Source organism: Aricia agestis, chromosome 6, assembly GCF_905147365.1.
Source record: "Aricia agestis chromosome 6, ilAriAges1.1, whole genome shotgun sequence".
NCBI lineage: Eukaryota > Metazoa > Arthropoda > Insecta > Lepidoptera > Lycaenidae > Aricia > Aricia agestis.
The window spans coordinates 1,714,865-1,737,749 of NC_056411.1; the positions used below are offsets into that span (position 1 = coordinate 1,714,865).

The 22,885-nt window shown below is 38.5% G+C and overlaps 1 protein-coding gene across 2 annotated transcripts in view; it reads left to right on the plus strand.

The window, feature by feature from the left end:
* Positions 1-22,885, plus strand: part of LOC121727547 — a 57,588-nt gene that overhangs the window by 16,750 nt on the left and 17,953 nt on the right. Inside the window, exon 1 of one of the 2 annotated variants that reach the window (XM_042115424.1) lies at positions 1,587-1,816. The exons of the other annotated variant lie outside the window; for it this stretch is intronic. Within the exon in view, the coding sequence (XP_041971358.1) occupies positions 1,606-1,816 (211 nt within the window). The 5' untranslated portion in view covers positions 1,587-1,605. Of the gene's footprint in view, positions 1-1,586; positions 1,817-22,885 lie in introns of those variants that run through there. 2 annotated transcript variants of the gene reach the window in all.

Sequence of the window (22,885 nt, forward strand, 5' to 3'; positions counted from 1 at the left end):
CCCAGGAACTTTGAAAACTTTTTGTAAAAAAAATTAATACACATCCATGACTCATGGATGTGTATTAATTTTTTTTTAAATGAAATAAGGGGGCAAACGAGCAAACGGGTCACCTGATGGAAAGCAACTTCCGTCGCCCATGGACACTCGCAGCATCAGAAGAGCTGCAGGTGCGTTGCCGGCCTTTTAAGAGGGAATAGGGTACTAGGGGAGGGTAGGGATGGGAAGGGAAGGGAATAGGGAAGGGTAGGGAAGGGATTAGGGTAGGGGATTGGGCCTCCGGTAAACTCACTCACTCGGCGAAATACAGCGCAAGCGCTGTTGTACTTACCACGGGGCCAGACTGACGGGGTGTGAAGCGTCCGTAGATAAAAAAAAGTATAAATAGGTAAATTGTTATTACAAACCGATCTATATCCCAAGTCCAACAAAAAACAAAATGCGTATGTCAAACCTGTTCTCGAATTTTTACCTAAATGTTATTATTTGTGTTATAAATTATAATAATATGTGATAACGCTGTAACAATAATAAAGACATAAGTGGATGAAATGGGTAACTAACGTTTTACAACATACTCTGAGCCATTACTCATTTTTCCCCAATAATAATATTATGAACAAACCTTAAGTACTTAGGATGAAGCCAAACGAGCGTAATTTCTGAGTTGTGAGTCGCAGAATTTCGGCTGGCAGAAATTCTGCTGCATACAGTTTCATATAAAAGTCCTGTTTGATTCACACGAGCGTAATTTTGTCAATCAGTTCTCGCGAGATCTTGGCCTTTTTAGCGAGATTGATCTCGGACGAAAAAAAGGCGATCTCGCGAGTTTCACGAGATTGCACTTGAGCATAGAAATTTAAAAATGTTTTTCGAAGTGCGGACTGACACGGACGGAGTTGCGATCACGGAATAAAAACAAAGAGGAGCTAGCCTGTGCACTGTGATTTTCAACTAGGTCCGGAGTACTTAGAAGTTTATTAAAATTATAGACAGATACGTCAAACAATGTTTGATGCATAAAAGTCTATTGAAAAAAAATCGTGGAATTAAATATTTATCTTATAAGTACTTAATACTTATATTTTATAACGTTTATAATTTTTTCCTAATTTATTCAAATATTGTGATTATTTGCAAGAAAAAACCCACTAGAAGCTAATCTCGCGAGATCTCGCAATATTGTTATTCATAAACTCGCGGGTTCTCCTATTTTCCCAGTCCTAAAGCCTTCGTTACTGCTAAAACACGACAGTTTTCAAATGCATAGGTAGTAACCCACTGTAACAATTACTCTTGTCTTCAATTAACAAATACACATATGTAATTTTTATATCAGTTATCAAAAAATAAACTGCACTGATCAGAATGTTTACATCTTAAAATTCGAGCGACTTCTAAGTCAACTTTCAAGATAAGCGACTGGCATGGCGGCCGACTCAACATTTACAATTCGAACCGCACCGCCTTGGAGACGTGTGAATCGTAGCTTCGAAATTAAAAAAATAACCAATCCATTCGAAATTTAAAATAAAACGTTCCATTCCAAATTGAAAAATTAAAAAATGAATTTTTATTTTTTTCTGCGACTATAAAAAGTGTCCAATGAGCGAGTGTAAAGACAGTAACTGTATTTTTTTTACTTTAATAATGGACGACAAGTCGGTCAACAATAGTGAGAGTGACGTGTTTTACGTAGTTAAGAAAGAGGTACACAAACAGATAAACGATGAGAGACTTTTGGGACTTCTTCCTGTTTTTATACTGCTTGTGATAATATTTGTGAGAATCATATACGTCATTTACAAAAGCAGAGGTAAGTTTCTTTAATAACAAACGTACTTACTGTATTTTTAATGTAATAATTTGTTGGATTGCTATATTAAGGTACACAACTTAGATTTAGGGCCTGTTTCACAACTTCCTGAGAAATGACGAATAGGCTATCCACCAATTAATGTGACAGAAGTATTGAGAATCTGTCAAAAAAGTTGTGAATAGCCTATTCGGCACTTCATCAGAAAGTGGGGAAACAGGCCCTTTATAAATTACTCAACCTAAAAACAAACACATTTTAATCAAACACACAAAACAAAACTTACCTCATTAAAAATACTTAATCTTACAATATTATGTTTAAAATTTTAATGAAAAAAGGGGTTTTGTTTTGCTAATTTACATTTAGAGTTAGTACTCTAAGAGCCTGTTTCCCCACTTCCTGATAGGTGCCGAATAGGCCTTCCACCAATTAACTTGACAGATCAAGTTAATAGAGAATCTGTCAAAAAAGTTATGAATAGCCTATTCGGCACCTTATCAGAAAGTGGTGAAACAGGCCCTAAATGTTAATTGAACCTGCTACTTTTTTGAAAAATTTCAATGGTTTTTCATTTTACAATCAAAAAATCTACATTTTCTGTTACAAAATTCCCAATCTCCAGTCGTATTTAAGACGAAAAACTTTCTGGCAAGTCGCAATATTTCGGAATTAAGTTCATTCCTACTTACAGTAGTAAACTTACATGAACATAAATTATGTAAGTAATTTCCATCATATAGGATCAAATCTTGGAAGATAAGTATTAGCTTGTCTTTTTTGTAGACCTAAGCTGAAGTTTGTAAATTAGAAAAAAATCTAGTACTTTTTTTTTGGACATTAATAACTCTTGACTAGAAACTCTATAGATATTAATGTTGAATAAATTTCTTCTAGTGGCAGATACATAATTTGCATATTTTATAATAATACTAAGTAGATGACGCCCGTAACTTATTTGCGCCAAAATTCGTTTATAACGCGGGAACCGCGGAAAAAAAGGATCCTTAAGAGGATACACCAGGGGCTAGAGAAATGAAAAAAAAGCACGTGTAATATCTATAGCTGTCTCCCTTACCTCAAGCCTATACCGCAGAACGCGATAGAGACAACTGCAGAAAATCCAGAAAATCAACGATTCGTTGTCCCCTGATTCCTTCTCCAAAACTTAACCGATTTAAGTACTTTTTTCATTAAAGATTAATAAAAGGCTTGAGCTGTGTTCCTATGTTTTGCTTTTTTTGTATACTTAATCTAGCCAAATCTGTTTTCTGGACGTTTGAACACAGCGGAAAATCTGGCCATTTTTTGGGTTTTTGAACGTTCATAGCAAAACATGGGAACACAGCTCAAGCCTTTTTTTAATCTTTAATAAATTAGATAGTAAATTACAGTGGGGTCCTCATATTGCTAATCTTGCAGGTAAGCTCAGTTCTGCAGCATATGCAGTCAGAAAAATTAGGGAAATTTCTGATGAAGACACGGCAAGACTAGTTTATTTTAGTTATTTTCACAGTAGAATGTCTTATGGTATCCTTTTATGGGGAAACGCTGCCGACATCAATACAATTTTTGTGCTGCAGAAGCGAGCTATACGCTCAATTTATAAAATGTCAGCTTTTGAATCTCTGAGAGAAAAGTTTAAAGAAATTGGTATTCTAACTGTTGCTTCTCAATACATTTTGGATAATGTATTGTATGTTAGAAAGAATTTAACTAAATTTAAAACTAAAAGTGATAGTCACGGTAGAAACACTAGAAATAGGCACAAGCTGGAAATACCAGTGATCAGACTTAGCAAAATAAGTAAATCTTTTAAAGGTCAATGTATACGCCTTTACAATAAAATCCCGGAAAACGTTCAAAATCTATCAATTAATAAATTTAAAAAAGTAATTAAAGAACGTTTGTGTGCCAAAGCCTACTATACGGTCAAAGATTTCCTAAACGATAGCACATCTTGGGAGTAGGATGGCTGCTTGCAAGGCTGCTTCTACATTTATTATATGTGACTTACAATTGTGTATTCATATTGTATAGATTAAGTTATTTACATTGTAAATTTTATTTTTTTAAAAGACAAATTTTCCACTTTTTTACTAAAAAGTGGCCCCGTGCGAGTTTCTTACGCCGGTTCTTCTCGCCGGGTTAGTTCCCGAACCGGTGGTAGGCAACATGTAGTTCAACATTCTGAAAATATTTGATTCAAATTTATTCAGAAATAAAACAATTTTTATTTATTTTATTTTATTTAATGAAAAAAGTACTTAAATCGGTTAAGTTTTGGAGAAGGAATCAGGGGACAACGAATCGTTGATTTTCTGGATTTTCTGCAGTTGTCTCTATCGCGTTCTGCGGTATAGGCTTGAGGTAAGGGAGACAGCTATAGATATTACACATACTTTTTTTTCATTTCTCTAGCCCCTGTTGTATCCTCTTAACCCTTTTCTGGGAGTTCAGTAGTTCAGTAGTTTAGGCGTAAAGAGTTACCAGACAAATAAACATACTTTCGCATTTATAATGTTAGTATGTTGGTGATATTGTTATACTAATAGCTATGCGAAAGTGAGATATTTTTGATATAAGTATATATACTTATATCAAAAATATCTCACTCAGGACTCAAAGTATCTCTATATACAGGGTGTAACAAAAATAAGTGATAATACTTTAGGGTGTGTACGTGTTCCTTGTAGAGAGTTCACTGTGAAAGTAGCAGCTCTGAAAGACGAAAATTTTTTTTCACTTTTGTATGGGCAATGGCCCGAGCGTCACGAGTTTCCCCATACAAAAGTGAAAAAATTTTTTGGCCTTTCAGCGCTGCTACTTTCACAGTCAGCTCTCTACGAGAAACACGTACACACCCTAAGTATTATCACTTATTTTTGTTACATCCTGTATAGAGATACTTTGAGTCCTAAAGGACATAGGATATTTTATATCCCGGAAAAATTTGCGGTTTCCGCGCGATAAACGAGTTTTGGCGCAATGGAGTTGCGGCAGTTATCTACTTAGTACAAAACTATAGTATTTGAAAATCTAGACCCGCAGGGGCGTGGCCGAGCCTGGGCCCATACCACGAAACGGTTTTGAGACTCAAACAATCGTACGAGAATGCTGCGTCCTACTGTAACAAACGTGAAATGACGTTCTTAGAGCAGGACGCGGCATTCTCGTCCGATTATTTGAGTCTGAAAACGGTTTCTTAGTAGGCCTACTGGGCCCGAAACAGTTTTGAGGCTCAAACAATCGGACGAGAATGCTGCGTCCTACTCTAACAAACGTGAAATGACGTTATTAGAGCAGGACGCGGTATTCTCGTCCGATTATTTGAGTCTGAAAACGGTTTCGTAGTAGGCCTGCAGGTTCGGTCACTGACTTGAGTCTGAATGTATTTTTAGCTACGAATAATAAAAACTAATTTTTAGCATATTTTTAGAAACGGATCATTCGATACTCAATAACGCTCACGAGATTGGCCCTGGATGCTTGCATTAAAACAGTCCGGTTTTCAAAGTGAAAACTTCTTTAGCGCCGTTGTGACTTATTTTAGGAACCGTACATTTTTCCGGGATGAAAAGTATCCTTTGTCCTTTCCAGAGATTCAAAGTACCGCCATACTAAATTTCACCAAAATCAAACCAAAAGTAAAACCAAAGTTTTGCTGTTTTTTTTAATGAAATAAGGAAGCACACAACGGGTCACCTGATGGAAAGCAACTTCCGTCGCCCATGGACACTCGCGGCATCAGAAAAGATGCAGGTGCGTTGCCGACCTTTTAAGAGGGAAAAGGGTAATAGGGGAGGGTAGGGATGGGAAGGGAAGGGAATAGGGGAGGGTAGGGAAGGGAATAGGGTAGGGGATTGGGCTTCCGGTAAACACACTCACTCGGCGATACACAGCGCAAGCGCTGTTTCACGCCGGTTTTCTGTGAGAACGTGGTATTTCTCTGGGCGAGCCGGCACATTCGTGCCGAAGCATGGCTCTTCCACGTCGGTTTAGGCGTGAAAAGGCAACAAATAAACGGACCTTTGCTTGTATAGTCTGTCAAGAAAGTGAAGAAATTAAAAAGTGGCAACATCGTAGTGTCATCCCTTTTTTCTTAGATTGATTTGAAAGGGATAATACTACGATGTTGCCACTTTTTAATTTCTTCACTTTCTTGACAGACTGTACGTATGTTTAGAGTTTCATATTCACTTCTGCCAGCACTCCCGATTTTTTTTAATTATAAAACATTAAACAACTGAATCATGATGATAATGATCAGAAGTCCATTCAGGGATTAGTGGTCCGATGATGGCGATATAATGACTTTATCTCGAGTGGCCGCGGCCGTCGATCTCACGAGTCACGATAACGGCCGGCTAGAATACTCGAAGGGACAACATCACAACACTTACGACTGGATTATTTATACCGGCAGTACTTAGATGTAGCCTGCAACTTCGTTGCGACAAAATTTGTTTATAGCGCGCGAACCGTACATTTTCTCAGGACAAAAAGTAAGTACCCTATGTCCTTTCCCGGGACTCAAAATATCTCTATACTTAGCAAAATCAGTTCAGCGGTTTGGGCGTGAAGAGGTAACAGACAGACAGACACACTTTCGCATTTACAATATTAGTATGGATTGAGCTACCCAAGAGCGTCCGTGGCCTAATGGGCAGACCTTCGGTTCGCACTCCTAGAGGGTACAGGTTCGAACCCGGGTGGAGGCGTGTACCTATGAGACATTTTCTGATCTCAAGTACATAATACGGACGCTCGTACGGTGAAGAAAAACATCGTGAGGAAACCCGCACATAATTGATTCCAGACGTATTGACTAGTTCTTTCCTCTGGACTAGGCCGACTATGATGCGAGAACGCCGTATGCGCTTGGGCAACCATACGGACATTTAAAAATCTTATCCCAGGCACTACAGTATTTGAGGAGTGGTTACTTCGCTCTAAAAAATACTGCATAAATCATCTACAACGTAAAAACGTGTAAAGGCCTAGTTTTTTTTGAGCTACCCAGCGGCAGACTTAGGGGGTGGCGAACAGCGCAATCACCCGGGGCCTCGCGCTCTCAAGCAGAAGGTCATCCATACTAATATTATAAATGCGAAAGTATCTCTGTCTGTCTGTCTGTCTGTCTGTCTTGCTTTCACGCCAAAACTACTGAACCGATTGCAATGAAATTTTGTACACAGTTATTCTAGAGTCTGAGAAAGGACATAGGCTACATTTTGATGTGGGAAAATAAATATCTTATTTCCATGAAAATATCGATGAAAATGAATTCGCATTTCGCGTGGCCAGCGCTCATCCCGGGGGTCCTGGGTTCGAGTCCCGCAGGCGGAACAAAAAGTTTTCAATGTTCCTGGGTCTTGGATGTGTATTAAAATAAAATTTCAAAAATCTTAAACATATTTTATGTACTAGCTGTTGCCCGCGACATCGTCTGCGTGGACTTTAGTTTATAGCGCGCGGTGTCAACAAAATTTGTTTCAAATTTAAAAACTTTTTAAAACCCTGGTAAGTGGTACCCCTCTTAGGGCCGCGCTACACTGGAATGGCAGCGCTGAAAGTGCTCGCCTCGCATGGCAGCGCCATTCCGGTGTAGCGCGGCCCTTAATTAATCAAAATACCCAAAAACAGCTGTGCAGTGTGCACATAATCTATACTAATATTATAAATGCGAAAGTATCTCTGTCTGTCTGTCTGTCAGTCTCGCTTTCACGCCAAACGCCAAAAGTATCTCTGTCTGTCTGTCTGTCTGTCTGTCTCGCTTTCACGCCAAACGCCAAAACTTCCGAACCGATTGTAATGAAATTTTGTATACAGATAGTCTAAAGCCTGAGAAAGGACATAGGCTACTTTTTTACTGGAAAAAAAGGGTTGTAAGGGGGTGAAAATGCGTAAATTTGTTCAAATTAAGTTAGTTCCAACAATTCATAATAGATGGCGCCGTGCGTCTTCTTACATTTAAGTTTCGATTTTTTTCGATTGTTATATCTATTCTACGGTATTAAATAACTCAGTACTTTATCTGTGCAGTGACGTAACCTTAAATCTATCAATGATAAATAGTTTATGGGTAAAGTTGTGTAATTGGAGGGCTAAACAAGCTTTAAAATTTGGCATAAAATATAAAGTTTAATATAAAAAAATGAAATACTATTGTGTGCACACTGCACAGCTGTATTGATTTAAGGGGTACCAGGGTTTTTTTATAAAAGCTTTTGACACCAATTTTGTTGACATCGCGCGCTATAAACTGAAGTCCACGCGGACGAAGTCGCGGGCAACAGCTAGTAATTTCATAAAGCAGCATCTATTTTAATTTTTGGCGGTGAGGTCCCGGTGCGGCGATGAACAAACGGCCAAAGGGTCTCGCAAAGACCTGCTGACCGGAGCTTCGCAAAGACCTGCCACCCTGGGCCTCGCAATGGGTAAGGCCCACCAGTACACTTGGGAACCAGGATCCAGGACTAAAAAATTCCATATTAAATATTAATATCATAAATTCGAAAGTGTGTCTGGTTCTTACCTCTTCACGCCTAAACCGATGAACCGATTTTGCTCGGTATGATATCTTCATATTATATCTTTGAGTCCCGGGAAAGGACATAGGATACTTTTCATCCCGGTAAAATGTACGGTTCCAACGCGATAAGACTTCACCTTTTTTCAACAACGGAGTTGCCGGCTTCTAGTAAAGTTATATTTACTAGGTACATCATAGTATTTTTTTTTTTATGAAATAAGGGGGCAAACGAGCAAACGGGTCACCTGATGGAAAGCAACTTCCGTCGCCCATGGACACTCGCAGCATCAGAAGAGCTGCATGTGCGTTGCCGGCCTTTTAAGAGGGAATAGGGTAATAGGGGAGGGTAGGGAAGGGAAGGGAATAGGGGAAGGTAGGAAAGGGAATAGGGTAGGGGATTGGGCTTCCGGTAAACTCACTCACTCGGCGAAACACAGCGCAAGCGCTGTTTCACGCCGGTTTTATGTGAGAACGTGGTATTTATCCGGTCGAGCCAGCCCATTCGTGCCGAAGCATGGCTCTCCCACGTATATATGTATTTATAGTAATGTATTTTTCTTGCAAATAACAATAATAAGTCGATGATGATTATATTTCACACCCGTTTTATGCAACATCTACTTTATAAATCAATTTATCTATAGATTATATACATAATGACCGTTATTGTCATTTTCTAAGATAAATTAATGCAAAGGTACATTAAAATGAGCTAACGACTGACGAATTCCTTTGTTTATAATAGTTCCATTATCACCAGTAATTGATGATAAGTTCTATTTTATGGAAATTTTCAAAGCCATGTTGAAATGCACATCATTTCCGTTTGAAATTCTATTTTCAAATTCGTCAAGGTATTGGACAAAGTTGTGGAAAACCGTGTAAAGAGATAATAATATTTTCGAAAGGAAGAATAGTGTACGCGAATACTAAATTTTAAAACGACCCAAAAATGGTCACGCAAATGCGTCACAAATATCAATAGACATACAAGATCATAATGTTCGCCGAGAAATCGAGATCACATCAAATCACACCAATACAAAGTGTACAACTAACAATACAAAGTGAAAATATTTTAGGGTTAGTATATTGTGTCCTTTATGTCTAGAGTTCACTGTGAAAGTAGCAGTGCTCCAAGAGCATTTTTTTCTGTGATTTATGTGGGCAAGCCGCTCCAGCCCCCCATAGAATATATATATATATATATATATATATATATATATATATATATATATATATATATATATATATAGGCTCCAACGATTTTCATTACTTACTCGTATACTATTTTGTTAGCAACTAATTATTTTAACGACCAGCAGATGGCTCGGTCATCGAGGTACTATTTAGTAATATTTAGAATTTGTTGAAGTTTGGCTTTTTTTTTTTTTGATTTTGACTAGCCGTGTAAATTCAAAAGCTTGGCTCTACATGAGATCTGATATCTTGTTTCACAGAGCAAACCTTATGTGGTCGTCTTGGCAACATTTTACATGAAATGTTGTTGGTGGGATCTATACTTCCAGAACCTTGCAATTATGCAATTTCAATCCATCAATCCGAATATTGATAAGACAAATCACATGATCGTGGCACAGCGTGCTAAGGAGATAGTGCAAGTGGCTATTGACACTTGAGGTAATCCGAGCGGTACTTTGATCTACGGTACTATCAAAAATAGATGTTTATTGTTTATTAATAAAATTCTGGTTACAGGAAAATAAACTTTTCCTCGTCACATGCAAGAAACGATAAGCATAGACAGCGCGCTCAATCGATTTAGACTGATTTTGTCTTTGATGAGTGATAACTCATGAACGTCATAACTTATCCATGCTTCCATACTAATATTATAAATGCAAAAGTGTGTCTGTCTGTCTGTCTGTCTGTTACCCCACGCCCACGCCTCACGACCAAACCGCTGAACCGATTTTGCTGAAATTTGGCATGAAGATACTTTGAGACCCGGGAAAGGACATAGGATACTTTTTGTCCCGGAAAAATGTACGGTTCCATGTAAAAAATTTTATAAATCTAGCTATAGCGGTTCTTGAGATACAGCTGACAGACAGACGGACAGACAGACGGACAGACAGACGGACATCGAAGTCTTAGGGTCCCGTTTTTACCCTTTGGGTACGGAACCCTAATAAAATTATAATCAGCTACATTCAGTTCCATAGAGTCTAAAGTAGATAGCTATAAACCTAAGAGCTGGTACACATTGGACGTTAAACGCGCGCTTGCGTGTGTACGCTTTAATAGAATGGGTTCTCAAAACATGCGTTAGCAAACCGCGCGCCTAACACGCACTTCAAAACGCCCAATGTGTCCCAGCGCTAAGTGTAACAACCGCACTCAAAAAGTTCTACTATAATTTAGAGTTTGTCAGAATATAGAGTTTATGTCAAAATCTAAAATAAAATCTTAGATGGCGACTAACCCCAAAAATCAAACATCGTCCTTCTCTCTTCACACTCACGCCCGTCTTTCGTGAACAAGAACGATGCGGATTGCGGATTCATCGCCAAATTAGTTTTTTCTCTATAACTCGAATAATTTTGCTAATTTAACACAATGTGTTAAAATATTAACTTAGTTCAATGCAAGGTTATGGCAATAAGTAAATGAAAAATTCGTGAAAATTAGATGCATCTTTGTGATTTTTTTCTATAGAGAAATTTTTAAGGTATCCTGTTTTTGCTCAGATCGACTTCTCGGAAATATAATGTAGTATCTAAATTTTGAAAATGAAACAATTCGGGGCTTATTTTCAAGTATAAAAAAAAATATAAAATCGACACTTTAGGGTTAGTCGCCCTAATTCTTGTTAATAATAATAGTGTTACGGTACACGGTATACGGACATGTGGTGCCATCTAGCGGCAAGCCAGCGAAACTGATCAACAATATAATTATTGGAGTCTCGGAATCGGCTACAACGATTTTCATGAAATTTAGTATGTCAACTAGAATCGGTTTTTAAACTTTTACCACCAAAAAACATTAGTTTTTTCCTAGAATTTTTTTTTGGTGTGACTTTTTTGGTGACGTGAGAGTGACAACTGACATCCCCTAAGGGGAGCCTAAGGACAGTATATACATATTAAGTCTAAGGGCATATGTTTTTGTCCTTCCTCAGACGTGATGCCCTAGTTATTTTTTTCTAAGTTCGACTTTTTTTTATAATATTCTCTTTGTGTCAAGAGCAGACTATTTATACGGGCCTTAAACCTTAGTATTGAAGGTATAATTTCATTGAATTTGAAAATTGATTTGACGACAAGCAACTCAAAATGAAGAATCAAAACTAAAATGTCACACTTTCGGAGCAACTTCTTTTTTTTTTTAAAGAAACAAGGGGGCAAACGAGCAAATAGGTCACCTGATGGAAAGCAACTTCCGTCGCCCATGGACACTCGCAGCATCAGAAGAGCTGCAGGTGTGTTGCCGGCCTTTTAAGAGGGAATAGGGTAATAGGGGAGGGTAAGGATGGGAAGGGAAGGGAATAGGGGAGGATAGGGAAGGGAATTGGGCCTCCGGTAAACTCACTCACTCGGCGAAACGCAGCGCAAGCGCTGTTTCACGCCGGTTTTCTGTGAGAACGTGGTATTTCTCCGGTCGAGCCGGCCCATTCGTGCCGAAGGATGGCTCTCACACGTATAAACTTACATCTCATGGTTTTCGGTTTGCACGCACGAAACCATGAGTCATGACAAACATTTATACAATGATTTTAATATCATGTTTTCAGAATACATTTCCTAATTGCTCCAATCGATAAATGATATCACGATAAGCTTTCGCGAGCTTTCGACTTCGCACATCATTCTGTATACAACTAGATCTCAGTCAATTAAAAAGTTAATAAAAAATAAGTACTTAATTTCTTTTGGATTGAGACATCTGTGCCTTTTGTTCGCGCGATAAAAAAGGATTATTTTAAAAACCTGAGTCTTTTTCGCGCTATAAATAAAACAAAATGGATACAATAACGAGCGAAGAAGAACATGTTGCCAAAACTATTTGGTTCAGAGTAATTGTCCTGCCTCTCGGCACAGCGTTTGTAATACTGTCGTGTTTACTGTGGAAATGTTACAAGACGAATAAGAAAATGTGAGTATTTTGATCTAAATAACTGCAGCATTCATAAAAAAGTATTTAATTGGATATTATAATATTTTTAATTTTTATGAAGATTCTATTTGACACTTATCGGATCAGGAGCTTAGGCGCTGCGGTAGAACTAACATACACCAAATTACCCTTCGTTTTGGCTACGCAGTAGACCGTAGTCGAGTACCTAATACTTAAGTATATTATTATAATTAATACTGGGTGTGCAGAAACAAAGTGATATTAATACTAGTTTAACGTGTGTACTTACATATTTATTATGTTTCCCTAATATGACGTATTGAGTTGACTGTGAGAGTAGCAGCGATGAAAGAGCAACTTTTTTTTGTATCCGGGTAATCCGGGGCAAGCCCCCTCTATCAGTTACCTCTACATAAGTATTATACAGGGGACTCATACACACTCTAAAGCAAGGGTGGCCAACCTTTTCGACACTTGGGCCGAAATTCGAAAGTAGAATTTTACCCCGGGCCGCACTACCAAATTTTATGTATACTCGTAGTGGAATGTAAGTCAAAATCGGATACTAATTTTCCTATTAGTTAGTTAGAGCTTTTATTTAAAAAGTAAAAGAAAAGAAGTGTTACAAGTTTGCTTTTTATTGTAGGTATGAGAAGGTAATTTTAGTATTAACTTTTTTACTTTAAAAAAATATGCTCGGCTCCGCGGGCCACAAGGTAACAGACGGCGGGTTGCATGTGGCCCGCGGGCCGCGTGTTGGCCACCCTTGCTCTTAAGTATTATCCTCTGTTTTGTTACATCCTGTATAGTTAAAAATGATTTTTTAACTATACAGAATGTAACATATAAGTTAGTCTCGCCTAATATATATTCTGTGGTCTCGCTAAAACTGGACAACGGCTGAACCGATTTGGCTTAAGTCTTGAAATATTCATGAAACTTGAAAGACCCTTGTTTTGAAATTTCATATTAGAAGGGAATGTGAGGTTCTAATAAAGTTATAAATAAAATTTGTAGGCCCGATTACCTACAAAGGCGTTGTTCACACTTAACAGCTAGGTTTCAGCACGGGAAGCGCGCGGTTTCTTTGTCTGAAATATCACCAATTATAAGTGCAACAAAAGCTTATTTTTTTATGTTGTTGTCGCAATATTATATCCCACTCTACTTCACTTCATGTGTATTTTTGTAGCGCGATCATACTCCAGTGAAGATTTTATTTTTGTCAGCGCCATCTATTACTGAGTAGCTTCACTAATCACAAGCCTACAATTCACTTGATGTACGCAGAGCCCTCTCGTGGACAACTGCAACGTTAATTATTTTTTTAATTTTAATCACCATCTTTACCCATATTTATTATCTAATCGATTTTTCATTATCTGTTCAGATTGTTCTACTTCCTTTCAGTTTTATGTTTACACAACAAGCGCCACAAGTTTTTTTATAAAGATTTAAAAAAAAAAAATGGACGTGACAATTCAATTTATCGGCGCCTGTATTTTGATTTGTGCTTTTATGATTTTGTACTTGTTGATACGCTTTAGTGGTAAGTGACAAATTGTTTTTTACTCGACTTACCGCCGTACTCAGAGACATTAGTATGATTCACCTTCAATTTAATGAAGAGTTTGACAGATAATGTATGGGGCTTATATCAACGAATTAAATAGGTACATAGTTCTTTTACTCTGAGTGCGGCAGTCAGACGCTAAAGAGTCTAATCATTGTGTCAGTAGATGTTTGTATGTTTCACCTTAAGAGGAGTCCACACCGCCCCTTTTTCCATACAAACGTTGTCCCCGGTTTCCTCCCTGGATAACGCTAGTAGAGTTATAATTTTTTTCCTGAATATCTACGGCCACTAATACAATGTCCCTATGTTTTCTTTTTTTTTTAATAATTTAATTATTAAATAAGATATGAACGCTCAAAAACCCAAAAAAATGGCCAGATTTTCCGCTGTGTTCAAACATCCAGAAAACAGATTTGGCTAGATTATACAAAAAAAACATAGGAACACAACTCAAGCCTTTCTTTAATCTTTAATGAAAAAAGTACTTAAATCGGTTAAGTTTTGGAGAAGGAATCAGGGGACAACGAATCGTTGATTTTTTGCAGTTGTCTCTATCGCGTTCTGCGGTATAGGCTTGAGGTAAGGAAGACAGCTATAGATATTACACGTACTTTTTTTTCATTTCTCTAGCCCCTGGTGTATCCTCTTAACACTAGCAGTGACGGGACAAGACCTAAATATAAATTATGTTGTGGGCAAGAAATATTTTACGAGGCCCTCTGATGGATGACGCAAGAGGACGGATTTTAGTAAAAACTTACAATCTACGCCTTACAGCGTGGCTCTTAACCCGAAGTTCGTGGGTTTGATTCCTGCGTTGGAAACATGTTATTTCCAAGTTTGGTTAGGACACTGATAGGAGTTAGGACAATGTAGGCTGATCACCTGACTGTCTAACAATTAATTAGATGATCCAAAAAGTCCGTCCTGCGCCTTATCTCTCGCCAGTCGTGTCTGTCGTCCGTCCCACTCGGTTAGGAGAGAAAAAGGAAAAGACAGTGCTCTTGTGTACTGCGCACACACCTGGGTACTATAAAATTACTCCTGCGTAAGTTGCCTTGGTTTCGATAAAGCCGGACACCGTCATCGAAACCGGTGTGGGAGTTATTATTACAGGGCCTCTATCATGAGCTCTTAAATCCATTCACTTTACGTCCTTATACAGTAAGTATAAGGACGTAAAGTGAATGGATTTAAGAGCTCATGATAGAGGCCCTGGTCATATGACCAGGGCCTCTATCATGAGCTCTTAAATTAAAATTTATGAATATTCATAAAGACGTTATTTCTTGGTAGTTACAAGCACCTTCTTACTAATGACACATAATTTATACGCTGGATTACGCTATACATACCCCGCGTTCCATTTGATGTTAAAAACGATCAAAACGCTCAAAGTATTTCGAGCGTTTTGATCTTTTTTAACATCAAATGGAACGCGGAGACATTATAATGTTTTGTCCTCCACTAGTCCATTGGAAAAGTCGGTCAAAAGACAAGAAAGAAAATTGTAAACCTTATTTATTAATCGTGATTATTTTTTGTTATTATTTGGGTTATACCTTACTATGATAACTATAAAGTTATTGATAAGTATATTTATCATTGCTTTAATATAGTGTTGCCATTCATTTTCCAACTTTTAATTTTCATCACTACTATTAGACTAGCTCAAAAACCACTTTAAATTATTAGTTACTACTAGTTTGACACAAAATATATTGTGGCCAATTAATTAATGCTATCTTTGATACAATATTTTAAATAAATATGACTAACCTACTTGATAATGCATTAATCATAATGCGTAATAATAACAGTTAGTTCCGATCATTAAACTTTATTTAAATTGAAATGATTTTTCACAACTAGTACAAAATTTCCTTGTTCCGTACTCAAGGATAAAAACGGGTTACAGGTAAGACCCTTTACAAGACTTCGCTGTCTTTCTGTCCGTCTGTTGTCAGGGCTGTATCATTTTAACCGCGACAGCTTTTCTGAAATTTTCACAGATTGTGTATTTCTATTGCCGCTACAACAACAAATACTAACAATTAAATAAAATTTATATTTAAAAAGGAGGACTCTCATGATACAACCCACGTGATATTTTTGGCCTTTTTTGCTCGATATTTAATAATGGCAACAAGCAGGCACTCGAATCAAAACTTTTCTAAAAAAATATTAAGTAAGATATTTTTGGAAAGGAAGAATTTAAAAATAATAATATTCAAAATATACCTACATTTAAATAAAAATATTATGTATTTTACCATGAAACAGCGCCACCTATTTTCAGAAGACAACTATTCTTATTATCGTTGGATCGCGTTGTTTGATATTTACAGCAGATGGCGCTGTAACTTCAAAATAATTTTGCTGCACTGATAATAGTTATTAGGATTATTATTAATTATTGAGATTTGAGGATAATTTAGAAACAGTTACAGGATCATTCGGTTAGTTTTTAAATATTTGCAAAATTGTGGAGAAAATAATCCAATTTAGTTGAGTTGTGAAATAAATTGATACTTACAATGAATTTCTATTAATTTGATTAAGCTTTTGATTGCAAATCTTTCAACGTAAGAATGGACTATGTTGGGGCAGAGCTGGTAGCGATGACGGTGGTGGGATTGGTGGTAGTGCTTCTCATGTGGTGCAGCGGTTGTGAGTACCCAATTTTTATCAAACTGGATAACAGTTACAGTTGGTTACAGTGGACGTGGGTTGCACCAGAGGCGTTGTTATAGTTAAGGTTATCATCAAATATGGCGCCCATTATTGACTTTTACTAGGGATTTGACCAAGAATCTGTACGTGGGAGAGCCATGCTTCGGCACGAACGGGCCGGCTCGACCGGAGAAATACCACGTTCTCACAGAAAACCGGCGTGAAACAGCGCTTGCGCTGTGTTTCGCCGAGTGAGTGAGTTTACCGGAGGCCCAATCCCCTATCCTATTCCCTTCCCATCCCTACCCTCCCCTATTACCCTATTCCCTCTTAAAAGGCCGGCAACGCACCTGCAGCTCTTCTGATCCTGCGAGTGTCCATGGGCGACGGAAGTTGCTTTCCATCAGGTGACCCGTTTGCTCGTTTGCCCCCTTATTTCATATAAAAAAGTCGATTTTTTTTATGCATTTGATTAGTTGATTAGGTACATAAAAAATACGTTATTGTTGTGTATGTGCGTTGCGTTATTTTGGTCGAAGGGGGGGTGGGGTGATTTGAATTTGATTTACCCTGGAAATTTTCAGAAATAAAAAAAACGACTTTGTGGTGCACTATTTCGGCACGTGTTGGTTTATCGCGCAGGAACCGTACACTTTTCCGGGATAAAAAGTAACCTAAGTCTACTCCTGGGACTCAATGTATCTCCATACCTTTGGGCGTGAAGGGGTAACAGATAGACAGACACACTTTCACATTTATAATAAGTATTAGTATGGATGTTTATTAAACAATGAGTAACTATTACGTTATAAGGAATGCACTAAATTTTGCTATTGAGTTCCGTCGAAAATTTCGCTTTTCAAAAGGGTTATGTCGTCAAAAAAGTATGAGAACCGCTGGCCTAGACCGTAGGCGTAGGATTTCGCTGGTAGCCGAGTATTTTCGCTCACATATTATCACAAGCTCGGGTCGGGTGTCAACTGGCAATTGACTAAACGCATCCTGTGTACTGTCCACAAAAAAAATCCATAGCCAAACATAGAACCTCCTCCTTTTTTTAAAGTCGGTTAAAAATACAATACGTTGTCGGTATATAACCTTCTAGGAATTATTATGAATCAAGTCTGAACTCTAAATACTGTGTTTCATTGAAGATAAAAAAAAAAAAAATCAAAATCATGTATAGTGCTGATTAATAATGTAGGAACTTAAGTTTGCTTTTCAGCCCTGGATACAATATTTTATGATTTTTTAATTAGCCTATACTGTCCCACTGCTGGGCAAAGCCCTTTCACTCTTTTTAGTTATTTACTACTACTACAAGACAAGGCTTTATGCGTAGATAATCACTACGAATATTAAATACCTATTCATATTATAATACTGTAAGCAAAATTGTGGTAAATGCTTGGAGTTATCTAAGCGATGCTGCAATTTCCAAATTTTCATCTTTAAAGGTTCAGGAGTTCTGTTCAGTGCCTTTGGACCAAGAGATACCTTCGTATGAAATTTCTCTTATTCGTAACATATGTTTAAGTTACTAGAAACAACATTTTAACCACTATGAGTGTTTTGATACATTTCAAGGATTTCCCTCGATTGCTCATAGATCCCATCATCAGCTCACCACTTTCGTAATTGTCATACAAAATTAAGATTATATCCTATACAACATACTAGAATTTTGAAAATCGGTCCATAAACAGCGAAATAATCATCAAAAACATCTGCTCCGATGTAAATATCATGGAAAGTACCAACAATTGGGTCTTAGTGTGATGACCCATGGTATAATTATGATTGTGATGATGAGGATCAATCGAATTGATGTGTTGGCTTATGCTTTCAGTTGTTTAAACGACGCCGAAATCCCCGAACCTGTATCTATAAGGATTCAAAAGTTCTGTTAGGTACCTTCGGATCCAGGGTATAACCTGATGCGAAATCTTACTTTTTGGTAGCATTTACCTCGAATGCTTCAGAAAAAAACGAAATCACTATATGTTTCCATACAAATTTCAAGGAGTCCCCTCGATTCCTCATGGATCCCATCATCAGATCACCACTTTTATGAACATGATACCAAATTCGGATTCAACCCTGTACAACAACAAAAAAATCATGAAAATCGGTCCAGAAACGGCGAAGTTATGGTTGAACATACAAAAAAAAATATATACAGACGAACATATAACCTCCTCCTTTTTGGAAGTCGGTTAAAACGACGTTTTGGAAATATTTAAAGTGAGTAAATTATCTTTAAGCCATTGAGTTACTTTCTGCAGTCCAGTTTCGGCATTTTTGTGAACCTCAGTCCAAGTGTCCCCATAGAAAATTAAAGCTGTATCATCAGCATAGGTAAATATCTTGTTTTTAGTTAAATTCATGTTATTGTATGCTCTTATATCGTCCTATACACCTGCAGGCGTAGCGGAAGAAACGGTTCCTTTCTACGGAAGAATCGACATACTGACTTGACATTTTATCGAGAAAAAACTGTCAATTTGTCTATTCTTCCGTAGAAAGAAACCGTTTCTATGGTGACCATGCTACGCCTTCTGGTGGTTCATATGACCCATCCATTTTCGATGGGCCTGTAGTCTACTATCAGAGAAGTTGATTCCTAGGCAGTTGACGAACCCATGTCATTTGGTTGGATTACGTCAATTCAATATTAGTCGTGATTATAGTCGGCTAGGTTTGGCACAACGCGACCAAATTACGCAGGTGTGCAATCTACCTATGAATCAACTTCTCTGATAGTACTCTGCTGACCGTACATTAATTGCATGAACATTAACAACATTAGTTCATAAAACAGTAGGGTCATATTTTATGATGATGATGTAGTAAAAATATAGTTTAGTATATACCTACTTACTTTATGCTCTATACACGATTTTCGATCTTTTCGATGATAATGTAAACAAAAATACGGGGACTGCCGCGGTAAAGCTATTGCATAGCATTTTTTGTTAACTTATGCAATTAAAATTAGCATACGTCTACTCGCACGCACACAAACACCGTGCCGAAGTCGGGTAACGCCGCATCGACCGACGGACCATCGGAGTGTGTTTGGGTTTTTTCGTTACGGAATTACGGTCGCCGCGCTCAAAGCCCGCGGTAAAAACTATGCAATAAGCTAAGTACTCACATACGGTTTTGCTCGATCGAGCCATAACGTCGACCAAAACCCGCGACTCGGGATTTCGTCCACACATTCAGCATTGCTCGATAGTTTTATTCTAAATCGATGTATTTCATTCCATCAAGCCGGCTCGATGCCAGCCTTCGAGCGGCTCGATGTGAGACTTCGAGCGGCTCGATGTGAGACTTCGAGCTGTCAGTTTTGTGGTCCACACAGTAATTATTACTCGATTTGGAGTAAAACTATCGAGCATAACCGCATGTCAGTACTTAGCAATAGGTAGCTAAAAATAGCACAATAAAATGTGACACTAATAATAAAACTCCGCACTCAGACGAAAATTGACTACTTAACTGTTATAATTAAACTAGGATTAAGGGGAGGTTATTCCTAAATTAGCAGGTCGATGACTGTCAGTGCGAATATCGACGTAAATGACATTAAAATAACATTTATATCAGCGCGCCTTGTACAGTGCCGGTTACGACGCTCGCCGCGTCCATGATAGGGCGAAATAGGAGAAAAAACCTTTTTACTTAGATAAAAAATAGTATAACTAAACATGTATCCGTACATTTCCCTGTAAAATTTTAATAGTAATCGAACTATCCAAATTATTTTTTGATTGAGTCCCTGTAAGTCCTATGAAACTCAAAAGGTTTTTAAAATCGAGGTTGTTTCGGTTTTTTTTTTATCGAGTAAAATTATCTGTATTGTGTTTCTAACCATAAAAGTCACTAGTTAAAAGATGTATCTATACATGTATATATTTTTCAGTTTTTTTAATGACGCTTTCTTTAAAAATTACTCATACTAGAAACGTGAATTTGGAATAACCTAGCCTTAAGCCCCGGTCTTCTCCGAGTAGCACCTCCTCGTTTCAGAGAGGAGGTCGCGGGGCGAAGACCTGCAATGGGAGAAACTCCGGCGGGTCCGAAGGCTGGGAGAGCAGTGGCTGCTGAGGTGGGGCGAGGACCTGGCGCAGGCCCAGTACGATCAACGTACTGCTCAGGCTCTGCGTCAGGCGGCACCTCCACGCCGCAAGCGAAAACCTCTCACCTTCCGCCTTACACAGGCATCACCGGGCACGGATGTTTTGGTGCGTACTTGTGTAAGGTCGCCAAGAGCCTACGTCAGCCTGCCATGAGTGCGGCGCTACGGAGGACACGGCCCAGCAATCCAGCGTACCCTCGAGGTGCGCGATCGCTCTCGAGCATGGTTCGCTGCATGCTCGAGAGCGATGAGGCCTGGCAGGCGGCGGTCTCTTTCTGCGAAATCGTCCTTTCGCAGAAAGAGGCCGCGGAGTAGAACAGAGAGGATGATCCATCCTCCGTTCCGCTCCGCCGGCGTAGGACGAGAGTGCGGGGCTCCGGGCAATGATGGGATCCTGCCCGGCTTAATGAGTCCCGGCGCCGAGGGGGACGCTTCAGTTTGCCGGAGCGTTCTCTTATTTTGGAGGAAGTCCGGTCCCTTTAGAGGTAGACCGGCCGGTCGTGGAGGGAGTCCTGTGTTAGACAGATCCAGGACATCCCTCCGTATATGGCTGAAGGCAAACCGCAGGTGGCTTTAGTGGGTAAGCCCGTCGCTTCTCGCCAGGAGTCCCACATAAGTACCCCCGTGGTGCTTCAGCTTAACTGAGGCACACTCCCAACCGCCCGGGGCGGTTTATGGGTATAAAAGCTTTCCCTTGCACACCAAAAAAAAAAATCATACTCAAATAATCGGTTATATTAAATACTTGAGGCAAAAAGTTTTGTTTATCGTTAATATTATAATTATACCGATAAAACGATATCTACCGATAACACTACAGTACTAACAAAGGGCGCCCCAAAGTATGAACACTTTCCATGCCTTTCTCATATTGGCCATTTTCCCTACGCTCGTAATGTTTATATTTATATTGTTAATCGCTGCATGTGCATTGGTGTACTATCGATGGGATAAATGTAAGTTTTTATGCATACCTATAAAAAAAGGACAGTGGAAATTCGGTCGTGTTTTTTTTTTTTTGTCTGTGGCGACTGGCGACTTTACGTCATTATAATGCAAACAAATTCGGAGGTTTTTTTTGAGGAGAAATTATTAGACCAAAGTGTATAAGGGATCAATATTTTATGCAATTTACTATTTACTTAGTAGAATTTACAGTTCATTTTCAAATGCGTTGATATAATCTTCATTCCTCTCCGCTGCGTTCCGTTCAAGTATGGTTCAAGTCTGCGATGGCCGATGATCCTATTTTACTGACGTCTAGTCAGTTCGCACTTCGAAGTACCAACTTTATAATTTCATTGCCCCTACATTCATACGCAAACTATCGAAACTAATTGAAGCAAAAAGTTTTATTTATCGAAATATTTTTTCGGATAAAACTCATATCTACTGATAACTCTATATTAGTATCAAAGCGTGCCTAAAAGTATGAAGACTAATATGGCTTCCTTGCATTGGCCAACTTTCCTTATTCCTACGTTCGTTATGATAGTAATAATTTTGTTAATCTTAACTTGTGCAGTGGAGAATTACTATGGATGTTGCAAATGTAAGTTTTTTTGTAGTACATTTAGGTACTTTTTTTATAATTGTAGGTAGTGGTTTGATTTCACATGCTTCTGAAATCGGTTGTGTTTTTTCCCACTGTGCAAAGTACGTAATAATAAAGCGAACAAATTCAGAGGTGCCTCGCCTCCCACGTACAAAAAGCAACCTGCTTCCTCACAGAAAACCGGCGTGAAACAGCGCTTGCGCTGTGTTTCGCCGAGTGAGTGAGTTTACCGGAGGCCCAATCCCCTACCCTATTCCCTTCCATACCCTCCCCTATTCCCTTCCCTTCCCTACCCTCCCCTATTACCCTATTCCCTATTAAAAGGCCGGCAACGCACCTGCAGCTCTCTGATGCTGCGAGTGTCCATGGGCGACGGAAGTTGCTTTCCACCAGGTGACCCGTTTGCTCGTTTGCCCCCTTATATCATAAAAAAAAAAGGTTTAACTCTCTCTTTAAGGCTTCAACTATCCATGTAGCTACAGGTA